This window comes from Pagrus pagrus (genome assembly GCF_965226575.1).
Source record: "Pagrus pagrus genome assembly, chromosome: 16".
In the NCBI taxonomy this organism is placed as follows: domain Eukaryota; kingdom Metazoa; phylum Chordata; class Actinopteri; order Spariformes; family Sparidae; genus Pagrus; species Pagrus pagrus.
Genome location: NC_140200.1, coordinates 18,566,362 through 18,580,061, shown reverse-complemented (window position 1 = coordinate 18,580,061; position 13,700 = coordinate 18,566,362). Strand labels below are relative to the sequence as shown.

The window sequence follows — 13,700 nt, the reverse complement described above, 5'->3', positions numbered from 1 at the left end:
GTCAGATGCTTTCAAGACAATCCTGGAGAGGCCGCCGAGCTTGTTATTGTTGAAACGCTGTCAGCTGAACGAACAAATAGGACTCTGACAGACAGTCAGGAGAGTAATTATGTGAGGCTTAGCTAAAACAAACTATTGACAAGGATGCAGTTTCTCCAGGACCACCGGAGTGAACTGTCTTCACATGTTTGTATTACAGTACCTGTGAGGATCCTGAAGATTCATTTACCAAACTGCAACATCAAAAGCAGATAATTGGCATTGAAATGTGAATTTTAGGAATTAAATATCCAGACATATCACATCAGGTCTAAGTCCAGCATTTTCTCAGCAAAAGGCTCACTTGACTTCTTGTGATTCATACCAAACATCACATTAAAAAGAAAACAGTATTGACAAAGCGAGATGAGAAAACTGCAGCATCTCAGTCAGTGGAAAGTGGAACCAGACGGTGTCATGGGCCTCAGAATTTGTACACAACCTTATCTGCTCTGAGCAGATCTTACCCAAGCTCTCAACAACTTGTGAATGAATTGCCATGAACTCTTCGCAGAGGGTCATAGTCCCCATAAGATTCATTCTACTGACATTTTCTGAATGCAGCACGTCAGAGTTTAAGATGGAGTGGGTGGAAGAAATATTCATGTTCCCCCCAGGATGAACTATAATTGTTTTGTGCTGGGACTTTTGTTTTTGTTTTGCGAACTTGTTTTTCTCTTGAATACAGCTGTAACATTTTTTACATTTTTATATTTTTATTCTTTTTAATTTATATTTGTGTGGACAGAGATGCCGCTTTGTAAATCTGCAGATTATTATCCTGATTAGTCATTAATCATTTTCAGCTCATTGCAAGTTCTAAAAGCCAGACGTCATTACATCAAGTGTCATTACTCACTAAATTTGAATTCATTTACAAGAGTCAAAAATATTCACAATGAAGAAACTGAAAACAGGGAAAGTCAAGACCGTTGTCTCATCATTTCAGTTCTAGACTTAACCCTGAATGGCCGTCCACACCAAGACAGATAACTATAACTTTTACTAATTACTATACATATATATATTATTTTAAAAAATCATTTTAACGCAGTGGATGGGAGAGTCCGCACAACAACTATAACAGTGGTGAACGATATCGTTAGGATTACTTTCAGAGCGATTTGATGGATAATAGAAACACTGACAGCCAATCGGAATCCACAGTAATTTTTCAGGGCCATTAGGATGATTTTGGGGCATTTTTCTGTAAAATAATGTTGCAGGAGTACTTATATGATTGATTTCTAACTGTAGCGGACCTCTTTTATGTAGTTAATTAATGGCATTTTGAAAATTCTGTAAAACCGTATCCTTCTGTCGACACAGCTGGAGCACCTGGCGTGTGCTCGGCGTGACCATTTACAGAAAGTTACCATTCGTCAGTGTGGATGCTCACACTGTTATCATTATATTTACCGTTATGGTGATCTTGATGGTGTTGACAGCCCCTAATTCTGACCTCTGCCTGAACCCCATGAGTGTCCTTGCTTTGGACAGGTTTTCTCAGCTTGTACTCCTGGTCTCACAAGGATAGGAATACAAGGACACACACTTAAATGAGGCCACTCCACCTCCCCTCTTAATGTGACCTCTTCACAGTCCCATGACCTGCGGCCACCAGTTAAACGTGTGCAGTTGTGCAGCAGCGGGAGGCAGCCACAGCAGATCTGTATCACAAAGACGAGCATCGGCTCTCTGCATCAGAAACTTGCAAACGAAGAACATTAGAGCTCTGATGGATAAGAGCCGCTGGACAATAACAAACCATGAATTTCATAGCATTCCCACAAGCTGTGTAGTGGTCCACCTTGTAAAACATGTGGTTCCCATTGTGGCCAGAGTGCTCTCTCTCTCTCTCTCTCTCTCCCTCTCTCTCCCTCTCTCTCTCTCTCTCTCTCTCTCCCTCTCTCTCCCTCTCTCTCTCTCTCTCTCTCTCTGTTTGGCTTTTCTTCAATCACTCTCTCCAAGTACAACAAACTTTTGGCTGATTCCTTAGACCAGTTGTAAGACCTAGTTGCCTTCAGTTTGGCTGCTCTGTCACTGTGTGTTTGTGTGTGTGTGTGTGTGTGTGTGTGTGTGTGTGTGTGTGTGTGTGTGTGTGTTCCTTTCATGACATTAATAAAATCATTATCTGCAGGAATTAAAGCCTCACAAGTTGTTCTCTAAAGACAATGTCTGGTCCCATGAGTTCCCTTTTGAAGTCATAATCTGCACAATTGTTGCCTTCCTTGATTTTGGCAACACCTTCGATAATAAGTGATCCAACACGCTGTAATAATAAAGGCACTCAGTGACTCAACGTGGACTGTCTCTTATTTTTCTACTTAAAAAAAACAAAAAAATCCAAACAGACCCCAGTAGTTAAAGAGAAGAAAAATACTTTTTTCAGGACAGTAAAAGTAAAGTAATAAAATAGTTATTTTCATGGACATGTTGTTGGTTATTAGTATAAATGGACCACTTTTTTCAAGAGCTATAAAACTGTGCACTGCAATACTGGTACATGTGTCAGGAGGCAAAAACATGCTGCAATTAGTAAAGCTGGATTTTTGTGTTTACATCTGCAAGTACCTTTTTTAAGTTTTTAAGGAAAAGTAGAACATTACTGAGATTTTCTTCTTGTTTTTCACATTGTACAATAGAGCTGCAACAATAAATCTATAAATTGTCAGCTATTTAATGATTTCCAACTGTTTTGATAATTGATTCCTTTGTGGTTTTGGGTTTCTTTACACCTCTATGACGGTAAACTGAATATCTTTGGGTTGTGGACAAAACAAGACATTTGAGATTTTCTGACCATTTTATTGTTTTCATTATATCACCTGTGTATTATGTTCGTCAATTGTGACCACATTTGTGTTTCTTTCTGCAGGTCCTCCGGGTCCAAGGGGAGAGAAGGGTGACACTGGACCACTGGGGCCAGCTGGGGCTCCTGGGTTGACAGGCTTGAGAGGTGGGTACAACCAGACTTTAAGTTATTGAATTGCATAAAAAGCTTAATATTGAAATAATCAAAATGGCAGGGCTTGAAGTACTCCGGCGTGGTGCCGGATTTCTGGTGTATGACTATTTTACAAAAAAGAAAAAGTCCACATGAGTTTTGTTTTTGACGTGGTTTAACAAATCATCTTCAGCGAAGCGAAGTTTAGTTCCACCTACCAATGGCATGAGGCTGACCAACGAGTGCTAGCCAATCAGAGGCAGAGTAGGGCGCGTCTTGTCAAGACACATGAGTTCGGTGTGGTAGCCCCACAGCTCGGCTCAAACGTTGGCAAAGCTTATTAAACCTGACTAAGATTCAGCCTTATTTGGGTGAGGAGTTAAGAACAAATGGTGCTGGGCATGGATGGAGGAAAATGGTGGAGAAGGGAAGCCGTTCAGCACTTGTTGCCACAAGTTGAGGGAGCTGGGTGAAGAAGAAGCTACTGTATGGCAGCAGTGGGAAGAAAGCGCTCGCTCGTCGTGAATTAGATGCTAGTCACACAGCTTTGGTCTGTGCACTCTGTCATGCGAGTACGTTGCCATGCATACTGCAATGTGCATACTTCTATAGACAAGTATAGAAGTATACTCAAGATTCCAGTAGTACATCCCAAGTCTGTTAAATTTCATCCATGTTTCCCTCACTTGAATCTTTTCCTTGCGGTTTAGTCCATCCCACTGAGGATGCATGGATGGAGAGGCACAAATGAAACCATGCAAACAGCGAAGACATGAGGAAATGTGTTTTAAGAGTAATGAGATGTCTGAGATTCTTCTTAAGCATCATGTGAAGCGATGTCCGCCGTCTCATTCAAATGTGGCAGATGTATAGGAGCAGAGCAATTATATAGTACGTCATGGTGTTCAGCTGAAAGTCTTCCAGGAAGGCTGCTCTTGTGTATCATTGCTCATGGCTCCTTAGAGATATCTTGGTTGGGTTGTACCCCAGGAGGTCACCGCTCTTAGCCAAAGAAAAGGTCTGGCTTGTAACGCTCCAAAAAAAACACACAACTTGACTTGTACTGATTACACAAACGAGATGTAAAGTATTAATTAGAGAGTTTGAGAGGTTTATTTTCTTTTCCCTCTTTTTCAGTATCTATGTCGAGATAAGCTAACCATCTCCTGGCTCCAGCTGGCTACATATTTGACAGATATATCTAAAAGTAGGATCGATTTACATCGAACTGTCCAACTATTACTTCAACACGTCGCAGTAATTCATGTCAAAAGCTCCCCATTGACAAACACTATGATATGCATTGCTTCAGTTAAGTGCAATCCATATAAAGTATTTCTTAAGCTCTTGAAAATAGATCATAAAAACATGTAATTCTTAAATTTCACAAGTCTCAACGTGTGGGGCCTTAAAACCAAACTATGAACAGAAGAAGTTGAGAAACTCAACTGTTGTACTGAATTTAAGATATGCATAATTTATTGAGATGGCTCACCCACGTAGATATCTCCCCACACATATGTTTTAAATACTTTCTAGTCTAATATTTCCTGTTAGAAGTAAAAATGGAAACACACTTGACATTTCCAATTTAACTGACTGCACAGCTATAATTTAAATGACATTGTTCTATGACAACCACAGCAAACAACCCTCAACCTTTGGTGAATGTTAACTTAAACCTTTGTAATGACTGTAAGAAAGGTCAGGAATATACTGGCTCTTAAAACTATTTCTAATTTAATGAATGTGAAGCCAGAGACGCTGTCAACTACTGCTGTTTTTCTGATTTACTCCATTGTGTTTTGCACTTGCTTGTTTTTTTTAGAATACTTTTACAAGCCTCCTAAAATGTACCAATAAATGTCCAATGTAAACACAAAATTTTGATTTACAAACCATTTTCACACAAAAGGATTTAAGTTTGAGTGGCATGGAAAGTGAAAATCTAGCTACATTTTAGTAGTGGCATTAATAATGCAGTGAGCACAGAGAATAAAAGAGGTCATATACTGTAAATCCGCTTAAGAAAACAAGGCCCCAGACTTTGGATGGTGATTTATTTTCAGACAGGGTGTGGACAGGCCCTGTGGGACGGGTCATCTATCTTTGTCTTGCAGGTAATTCCACCAAAAACCCCAACATGAACCTTCATACAGACAGAATCTGCACCTCGGGACCATTACATGACCGTTTTTTCATAGATACTATAAGATATAAAACAACAACAACATGAGTCTAAATGTTTTTGGGACCCTTTCCAGCTTGGTACCTCTTGAATCATCAAATCATCACCCCGCAGCTCCTCCCCTGTCATCATCCATCGCACATTCCCGGGCTGATGAACTGCAGCTCTCACATGATGTTTCCAAGAAGCATTATCTTCCTGCTGAAAGGAAACCCCCCACCACCACCACCGCTGTAGTTCCAGGAAAAAGTGAACAAAAAGAGTTTCTGACTGTAGGCAAGGAGCAAAAAAATGCTTTTTTAATAGTTAGCATGAAAACATACAAAACTGAATGGAAACCCCCCGAGACTAAAAACAAGCATCAACATTTATGAAAGATGTCATCTCGTCGGGGGAGGGTTTTAATCCCTGGTCAGTCTCTGTACTGTTCAGCCATTATGGGCTATAAGCAATATTTATATATATTTGATTTTATCTTTAAACTTGTAATATATTTGTAAAAAGGAATTCAAACTAGATAGTGGAACAAACCAACAGCCAGAATAAATGTTAGCCAATGTTAGTCAAGTATGTTTCAGCAAAACCACAAATAAGAGCTTATGCTCTGGTTACCACTTGGTAAGGGTTAGGAAAGCATCATGGTTTGGTTTAAAATACCTGTTTTGGTTGTCACGCTCACGGATGGAGATGGTCCGACTTCCCATAAAAAATAGCCGGTTCTGGTCGCCACAAAAACGGCTGAAAATGGTCAAATGGTCAGAGAGCTTCCAGACAGAGGTCTAAATATGGTTTGAGTTTTTGGCCCTTCAGGGTAAAAGGATTTAGGATACATGTTGAATCAAATGAGATGTCATCAGATTGAGATTACCATCAGTAAATACATAACAGAACACAGGACATTCAAGCCTTGTTACATCATGCCAATATGCTTACAAATTATATTATAATAAATGTTAGTTTTTAGATTTTTCTCCTCCTGACGGTTGTTTTTGATGATAAAAATTACCCATTCTATTAACAAGCCTCCATAATCTGATCGTAATGCAGCAGGTGTCCTTCAGTCACTGCATTTGCATCAAAGCGGGAGGAACCTGTCATCACATTCAGGCTCTAAGACTCCTTCTGGACTCGTTGAACGATCTAGTTGGACTGTCCTGCAGAACACAAAGAACCTCTGCACTTTTTCCAAAACATGATTGATAGCATTTTTTCCCTGTGGGTTTTTTTAAGTAGGGAGTTATTGACCCTTTTACAGCAGAGAGACAGAAAACCACAGAAAACATGACATCATCCATCATCAGATTATTTTGTGTCTCTGGCTCTGACGTATTTAGTCTAATTATTTCATTCTGATCGCTGAGTATTCACAACAGTGTAATCAGAGCATATCAGGGTAGATTGTGCTCCCTTCAACAGTGCAATCAATAACTAATTAATTTTGAGACATTTGAGTGTGCTGACTGTAAACACACTCATTGTGTGCTGCAGGGTAGGAGTTTGCAGGATTGTTATATGGAACAAAAAACAGGATAGTACTCTTCTTCCAGCACCTGCAAGCGTTCAGAGATTGAGACACTGGCAGATGGTGGGATAAGTGAAAGACCAACGCTAAGATCAATTTCAACATCTTTGTATCTTCTACAAATGACGGCAGGGTGGGGGAGGACAGACAGCAACAATGCTTATTGGAATTGAGTTCATAGAGACCTCATAATATTACATTTTGCAGGGATTTGCAAGTTAGTTACTTGAATCAGATTTGAATAATTGTTAAGTATAAAGTCCTCATAATGATTTCTGATTAACACCACAGCAGCTCCTCTAATTCATCTTGATTGGTTTGGCGGATAGTGCAATTATAAAGATTGGAAAGATTTTACTGAGGTATAGTTGTATCCTTCCTTTAAATATTTAAACTCCAGAATTGTTCTATTTTTTCTTCTGAATCTACACAGACAGCGTGCTGTAGTGTGTACCTGTATACTGATACCATCATTATCATGGGCAATGTATCATAGTATCATATCACAAGTTTGTCTGTGATTCCCATATTACAGCATATCATAGTTTTTCAATATGATCTCTTCATCGTTTTTTAAACTCAAGCCAGTATGTGTTTGTGTTTTCAGGTTTTACAGGAGAAAAAGGCATCCAGGGCGCTCGGGGAGCCAAAGGGCCTATTGGGGTCGACGGTGCACAGGGAGAAAAAGGAGACGTTGGACCTACAGGTCCCAGAGGTACCGTATGTCTTTAATGTGTCATATTAATCATCTTTTGCTTCTTATTTTTTAAATAATCATATTTGTGGCTTATCTACTCTATGAAAGCAAATAACAGTTGATGGTTTCTAGCTTGATCCATTGCCAATCATGTTCATCTAGAAAATATATGGATGTTCAGGAACATACAGCACAGGTTAATCATCATAATCGGATGTAAATATAATAATGAAAAAATATAAGGTTTAGTACTTTGAGGCAACAGTAGTAGTCACATTAAAGTGCCTCATTTACTTACTAACCCAACAGTTTGTCATTCACAAATCACGAGCAAACTGTCTTGTCTTGTCCGACTCACGGCTGGCTCCTGTCAACGTGTTTACGGCTCAAACCACATCAGACTTTCAAACTGATAAACTTCATGAGATGTCGACTGTTTTGCCAGAGTACGAACTTAATTACCATGAAACTATAATTGCTTAACTATCCATATCGTCTTTTATTTTTTCCAACAAAACAGCTGTCTGTGCTAATAAAATCAGTTCTCAGCTGTTAAATGAGTCAGTGCAAGAAGATATTGTACCATATAAAATCATTCAGCTGTAAAATGATGAGCCCATTTTCCCAGAGTATCAAAAATACATTAAAAAACAATTTGAGCAGTTGGTTCAATAAACAACCGTATCATCAGTATTTTTTTATTCATGTATCATTCATGTGTGCAGGGAGTCATCTGATTAAGCAAGAGATGGATATTCTTATCGCCCCAAAAACAAGAAGGCTTAAACTCTTCTAGGATTTTATACGAGGACCTATCTGTGTGTTTTACTAGTCTTTGAGTAGTAAAGCAGTGATCAGTTGTAAGAAGGGGCACCAGCAACCCAGAATAAATGTTAGCAATATGTTTCTGCAAACATATGTTGAAACTTTACATTTCTTTAGTTCAGTCAGGACCACTTTGTCAAAATAATAATATTTGGCGGTATGGTACTGTTCTGGGACCCCCTGCTCTTCCACGCGCTTGCGTGGAAAGCCTGAGGCAGGAAGAGCACACCTCCCTGCCCTTCACGAGCCATCATGAACGGCATAAGCAGGGAGCGCAGCAGCAAAGAAAAACCCAGACAGAGCAGAGCAACCAACAAGATACAATGTAAGATTCATAACAGATTACGGGAGGCGCTGGGGTGGAGGTGGGTTGCAAAAAAGCCAGCAGAGGAAGCAGCAAGTGAGGTCGGGCTAGAGCAGTTTAAATAGCGCGCTCTGAATGCAATTTCCCGATAGGAAGCGGGCACGGGGAGTCAGCTGAGCCATCAGCTGATCTGCTCCGTGTTGACAGCTACGCTGTTGATGCTGATTTAGAGCTTGACGTTGTGACCTGCCAGAACTAACGCTACGCTTGATTTACAGTTTTCACTTTTATATTGTGACAATACTGATTAGATTTTGACACAAAAACACTTGAGTTTGGAGGATGGAGGTTGGAGTTCGGAAAAGTTATTGTTTTGCATTTAAAATATAGTTAAAAACATCTGGTTTTGCTGCTCCAAACACGGTTGGAGATGTCCTGACTTCAAAAATATCCGTTTTTTTGTTTGCACAAACATGACTGGAAATTGTCCTGAGGTCTCCACAAATCTATCCAGTGGAATCACACTTACAGATATTGAAACGCAGTCTCAAACAGTGGTCACTGGCTTGGCAGCCTTCTTGCCTGTAACTTCACCACCATCCCCTCCACCTCCCCAATATGAAAGTCAGTGCATAAACATGTAATGTGAACATGTTATGATACTTATTATAGTAATGTCAAAATGATAAGTTGATGTAGTACAAATGTGAGTGTATCAGTGGTTAGCAGAAAGCTTAACTGCCCGCATTTTCTTCTGGAGACTAAGCTGGCTCCAAACGAGAGGTGATTATTATTTTCTAACATTTTTAAAGGTATGCAGTCACAGCAGCCATTCATATAATTATTATATATGCTTTCGTAGAGGGCAATTTTAGAGTTGAAGTGCAACAATCATTCTTATACATGATGTAAAATCCATATTGAGTATTTACTGTAAGTGTCGAGACAGCTGAATATGACATTAAACATCGGAAGAGAACATTATGAAATTCTTCACCATTCTGTGTTTCCAGTTCTTTTCCATTGCCCACTATAAATATGCATTTCTTTTACATGAGCGTTCAAATTTCCCAAGAAGACATAAGAACAATCTGCAACAACACAGTCTGAATATTTGATACCAACTTTGGAAATAAAAAGGATTGTTATCTGAACACATGATACCTTGATGACCTACATAGTTCTGAGATTTCTTTCTTTCTCTTCTCATTCCCTCCGCTTTTCCTTCCATCCACTTATCCACCCATTTATCCGTTTATCCAGTCCCGTCCATATAACCCTGGAGTGTCGATGTTTTCGCCATGGCATCACCTGCTGGACAGTGCCAACGATAACAATAACACACTCAGACACACAGAATAACGTCAGGGAAAAGACAACCGTGACAAATATGATAAGGCGCTGCAGTCATTTTTGTGTCAGCATGTCAGTGTGTGTGTATGTATATAGTTTGTGTGTATGTGTGTTTAGCCAACAGCTGTTGCTGATCAGATTTGGGTTTGGCTGAAATGTCCAGTGTTGGAGTCCCACAGTCCCTCTGTTGGCCAGTAGCTCTCAAAACTTTGGACCAGACTCATCTGCCGTCCTCTGTATCTGCGCATGTGCCTTGTTGTTGTGGCTCGACACTCTGCACCAGACTCCACTCCAGTTTTGGAGCATTTTTGTATAGATATAAATTTTGTGTAGATGCTGGTTGCTATAATTGTTCTGCCCTGAGGTGAACAGCTAAGCTTCGTATGAACGTTGAAGAAAGCATTTGGCCTTTGAGTTCTTTACTGAGAGTAAAATTGTGAAAAATGCACTGGACAACAAATCAAATTACTTTATTCATTATAAATCAGAAAAGATTAAGAGGAGTTAAGCCCGATTCAGACCAAAGATTGGAGATGAGACGAGTTGAACCTGCTAGTTGATACCAATGCGACCAGACAAGACACTGTATCATTTAGGATGCAACGACTCTCTGTACCTTTGTGTTATCTGCCGGCTTTTCAGACTTTTTTATAACTGGATTTAATTTGTCGCACCATAAAATATGAGTGAGCACAGTTGTAGCCAGTTACTTGCTGCAGCTGCGTATGTAGTAATGATGAAACGGCAAAAAAGTGTCTAGGAGTGAAAGAGAGTGCGGTGGACAGAGGTATGGTTAAGTGAGAGAGAAAGCGAGCGGTGCAGACGGGCTGTGAATGCAAGCGGAGCAGAGGAAAAGCAATGAAGTTGTCAATTAAGCAGTAGGTGCTGATTACATTGATTACATGCATTAGGTTCGAAAACCAGCCACTGGCGACCCTGACAAGCTGAGTTTCAGGCCACACAATCTGAGTCGAGCTGAAACGGTCCAGTTCACACTGTTGCAACTTTCCCCTGTAATGTTCTAAAACGGTTTTGTTGCGTAGCCAGTCTTTGGTCAGAACTGGGTTTTACGCCAAAGGTTGTCTATTGTAAAAAATGATTAGTAGTAGTAATTAGGAAATTGGGTTTACGATATGAATAACATAAACATAATGTGAAAAAATATTTGGTTTCATAAGAATGGTAAAGTCAGGACCAATGGCCTACTCAGAGGACTAGCTAGGAAACTAGCAAGCTAACATTTAACACACTCTGCCCAAACTTCTTTCTATTTCCTGTCCTAAAGATCAGTCAGGCTACGTGAATGTACATCGTTATATTCACGATTATATTTATTATTAAGGATTTTATCGAAAAGGAAAAAAAATCTATCAGCGCTTACCCAGCACTTACAGCTTAGGCTAATAACTGTCATTAGCACATTCCCAAACCAAACAATAATTTAACATAGTTAAGGGACAAATTAGCACAGGCAATAGGCATGAGGACAGCACAAACATGAAAAAAGTGTCACCCACAAAAACCTCTGGTACTGGCGACATCATTTGATTGACAAGTTAATTGTGTAAAGAGCCGCTCAAAACACCACATAACCATTTTGGAGACAGGATGAAGAATCTTCTGGGATGTTTGACTATCTACACTCGGGCAGTTTACAACAATGTCTGTCTGTGCTTCCACCCATCTGTGGTCTGGTTGTGGGTTTAACAAACCAGTGAAGGGTGAAGAGTTTGTAGACGCTCTGGTGTGAATGGACCCTCAGAGGACGGCAGTTGCTCAGCTGTAGAGGGAGGAGGGATACTGAGAGCTTGTTAAAACAGCACCGGGAAGCTTCATGGTTTCTTTTAATAGATAAATGGTATGTAGGCTGAGCAGGGAGTGCATTAGGTGTTGGCTCAGTCTTTGGTTGTAAAGCATCACAGATCGCTGAGTTGAACAAGCTGTGTTCGGCCAAAACATTAGACTACTGCAATGTATTTCTTTTTGTTTGAACTGCATTAATGATTGTTGGAGGAAAAACTTCATAACAAGCTCAGAAATATTATCACATCATCAAGTGCCTGTAGCTAAGATATGAGCAAACATTTCTCTATTTACCTCAGAGTTCAACTGGAGTCCTGTTTTCAGCCACCTGATCAATATCAGTCCAATACTTCTCCCATTTTAGCTTTGTTTTAGAACAAGATCTGGGTCTTAAACTGCTCAATTGTCCACTATGTCCACCAGTCTGTAACTTCGTTCCTGTCATACTGAGCGTACCTTGGGTTTTCATTGATAACAGTTTTTCAGTGAGTGAAAACACTGACCTAAAAACAGCTTAAAAGCTCAGAAGAGCTACAGAATTTGTTGATTTCACAACACATCCTCACAGCAAAAAACAACAGAATAGGTTGACCTTGAATCCCAGAACGACATCTGACTGTTCAGTAAACAGCATGACCACTGCAGCGTAGCAGCAGTACAGGAGCTCCGCCGTACACTCCCAGTTTGGTTAAATTTAGGAATAAAACTACTTGGTTATGTTTAGGAAAACATCCTGGTTTTGGTAAAAATAAATACTTTGAACTGATGCAGCATGATATCTGCACTGTAACTAGTAACTACTAAAGTGGAGAGTGAGTTAAGTGAAAAAAAGCTCTATAAGTACAGTACTTGAGTAAATGTTACCCCTGTTTGTTGTTACATCCCTGATTGTTGAGATATTTCACTCTGGTGGACTAACAGGCCGCTAACATGGTTAAATTAGTTATTAGTGAAGCTTTAAGTTCGTAAATTTCAGACATTTTCCCATTGCCAACATTCAGGACCACCAGCATGCCAAATTAATTGTGCCGTTTTCAATCAAATGCATCTGCTGTCTGTTGTGGCTCAGCAGTAGCTTACCAGTGTTTGGGTTTTCCTTGCAGTGTTATTTAGTTGTTAAGGATGTGGTCAAGTTGGAGGTGACACTGACAGCTGAGGGCGTCACGGACAGGGTGTGGTGTTAGCTGCACTCCTCAGTCATGGTAGGTGGGACTGAGTGCCACCTCGGCTGGCGGCTGCACTGCGGTCTTGGATGTGAAAAAGAGTCAAATTAAAAGTGGGACGGATGCCAATTTGAAGCTGATCCTCTTATAGCTTTATGGCAAAAACAGACTTGAGGTTTGAAACCTCACGGCTGAAAATGAGCAACAAATGTCGCTGAAACAGAGTCTCTCCTGCCTTGGAGGTTATTCCTGGGAGTTTGGCACAGAATCATATTTTGAAATGAAAACAAATGAGAAAAAGCCGTCTCCAGGCTGCTGATTGGTGGGAGGTGTCGTGCGTAAATGGACCGTGATTTTGCCGAAACCACAAATGAGAGGAGTATTACTTACATTGATCGAGCGGTGTGGCATTGTACTAACTTTTCCAACATGCAAACATCTACACAGCTACGTCTGCAGAGATACTCCAAGAAATTACCTTGACGCTGGTACCTTCATTTGAGTCCAAAAATCTGTTTTCAATCCTCGTCTTTTCTTTCTGCTTCCTGTCTCTCAACCTCATTCACCTCCACTCCACAGCAGAAAAAAATAACATTTAACCACAACTTTTAGAGGTAAATTAAGCAGCAGGCAGGGTGGGTATCCTCTAATTTTACATTTTATTCCCAAATGACAAGGCAAGATTACAGGGCTGTCCATTTTAGAGGCTTTTTCTGAAAATATACAAAGGAGAGGAAATGGGTGTGAGGTCGAGCCGCTCCACATTTCTGCCCCCATGTGTGCTATATTGTGGTCATCACTGTAGTACACATATAGTAAGTTTGGGTCCAACTGATGAATACATCTACTTATGATTGTG

General features: G+C 40.1%; 1 protein-coding gene across 1 annotated transcript in view; it reads left to right on the top strand.

Moving 5' to 3' along the window:
- Positions 1-13,700, top strand: part of scara5 (scavenger receptor class A, member 5 (putative)) — a 78,325-nt gene that overhangs the window by 41,688 nt on the left and 22,937 nt on the right. Inside the window, exons 8-9 of the mRNA XM_084377706.1 lie at positions 2,918-2,998; positions 7,304-7,411. Of these exons, the coding sequence (XP_084233832.1) occupies positions 2,918-2,998; positions 7,304-7,411 (189 nt within the window). The remainder of the gene's footprint in view (positions 1-2,917; positions 2,999-7,303; positions 7,412-13,700) is intronic.